Source organism: Ylistrum balloti, unplaced genomic scaffold (assembly GCF_031769215.1).
Source record: "Ylistrum balloti isolate Yb309-2 unplaced genomic scaffold, AGI_CSIRO_Ybal_v1 Utg370072, whole genome shotgun sequence".
Lineage (NCBI taxonomy): Eukaryota > Metazoa > Mollusca > Bivalvia > Pectinida > Pectinidae > Ylistrum > Ylistrum balloti.
The window spans coordinates 408,067-409,774 of record NW_026782113.1 but is presented as its reverse complement, the minus strand read 5'-3'; the positions used below and the strand labels follow the sequence as shown (position 1 = coordinate 409,774).

Genomic DNA, 1,708 nt, shown 5'->3' with positions numbered 1-1,708 from the left:
TCTGATAATGTTGTATAATGATAATGATTTCATTCTGGGACGGTCAAGATGATTCGGTTTTTAATGCTAACAATTTTAACAATTTTTTCCATTACTATGGTAATTCTGCGAGACTATATCTCAGGTGAATTTTTGCATGAATGATCACCACTAATATTTATTTGGCGGACCACTTTAATCGTACGTTTCTATTTATTTTTATTTACTTATTTTATTTATCTATTTTTTTTTTTTTTTAACCAGAAAATAAATATTTCAGTTTTTGGATCATGAAAAATGCATATTTGTGTAAAAAAAAAATTGCATAATATCAACACACTGATTCCTTCCCTTTAATTTTGAATTTTTGAATTTTTATTTCATGGATTAAAGTCTCCGAAAGAATAAAAAGAAGTTACACATCACTATTAAACATAGGATTTAAGTAAGCTACTTTTTATATGGCGTTTTAGCGCTTTAAATAAAACAAACGCAGTTTTTTTCAGAACAGTGATGTTCTTATTATGCAAGTATCATTAAATTCCATTTTGATAAATGGATATGGGAAAAAGCTTGATACCCATACACAATATGACATTTACTGTCCTAAATACACTATAGAACTAGGTTAAATAATATTTATGTAGGTATTCGTTTTTTTTTTTAACTAGAAGCAAACGTTCGACCTGCTGTTAATTAATCTGTGTATGAATTATACCGTTTGATGTTAACACAACGCTACCTGTGAAATAACTGGTTGGAGAGATTTATACAATAACTCACCAGCCTTCATTTTATAGCAAACCCCAACAACCATCAGGTTTATACCATAACTAATGAGTCTCCAGTTTAAACCAATAATCCACGAGTTTCCACTTTACTCCATAACCCACAAATCTCCAGTTTACACCATAACCCACGAGTCGTCAGTTTACTCCATAACCCACAAGTCTCCAGTTTACACCATAACCCACGAGTCGTCAGTTTACTCCATAACCCACAAGTCTCCAGTTTACACCATAACCCACGAGCCTTCAGTTTAAACCACAACCCACGAGCCTTCAGTTTAAACCACAACCCACGAGCCTTCAGTTTAAACCACAACCCACGAGCCTTCAGTTTACTCCATAACCCACGAGCCTTCAGTTTACTCCATAACCCACGAGCCTTCAGTTTAAACAATAATCCACGAATCTCCATTTTACTCCATACCCCCGAGCCTTCAGTTTACTCCATAACCCACGAGCCTTCAGTTTACTCCATAACATACGAGCTTTCAGTTTAAACAATAACCCACGAATCTCCAGTTTACTCCATACCCCCGAGCCTTCAGTTTAAACCCTAACCCACGAGAAAGTCAGTTTACTCCATAACCAACGAGCCCCTAGTTTGTACCATAACCCACGTGCCTTCAGTTTAAACCATAACCCACGAGCCTTCAGGTTAAACCAATAATCCACGAGTCTCCACTTTACTCCATAACCCACGAGCCCTAAGTTTTCTTCATAACCCATGAGCCTTCAGTATAAACCATAACCCACGAGACTTCAACGTATACCATAACCCACAAGTCTCCAGTTGGTACTATAACCTAAGAGCCTCCATTTCTTATAGAACACGCCAATTCACAACTTCTTTTATGTAAGATAATTTTATTATAAGCAAGGAAACAATTTATAAGCATACACACACATCATTGTGTTGTAGCGAATTAGGTAGTGAATCCACA

The 1,708-nt window shown here is 35.9% G+C and overlaps 1 protein-coding gene across 1 annotated transcript; it reads right to left on the bottom strand.

The window, feature by feature from the left end:
- Nucleotides 1–828: 828 nt before the first annotated feature.
- Nucleotides 829–1,179, bottom strand: LOC132549649 (LWamide neuropeptides-like). The gene has a single exon (XM_060213602.1). The coding sequence runs from the start codon at nt 1,177–1,179 to the stop codon at nt 829–831; it is 351 nt and encodes a 116-aa protein (XP_060069585.1).
- Nucleotides 1,180–1,708: the final 529 nt, after the last annotated feature.

Excerpts from the sequence above, each read along its gene's own strand:
- LOC132549649 (XM_060213602.1), bottom strand. The coding sequence starts at position 1,179 with ATGGAGATTCGTGGATTATTGTTTAAACTGAAGGCTCGTGGGTTATGG.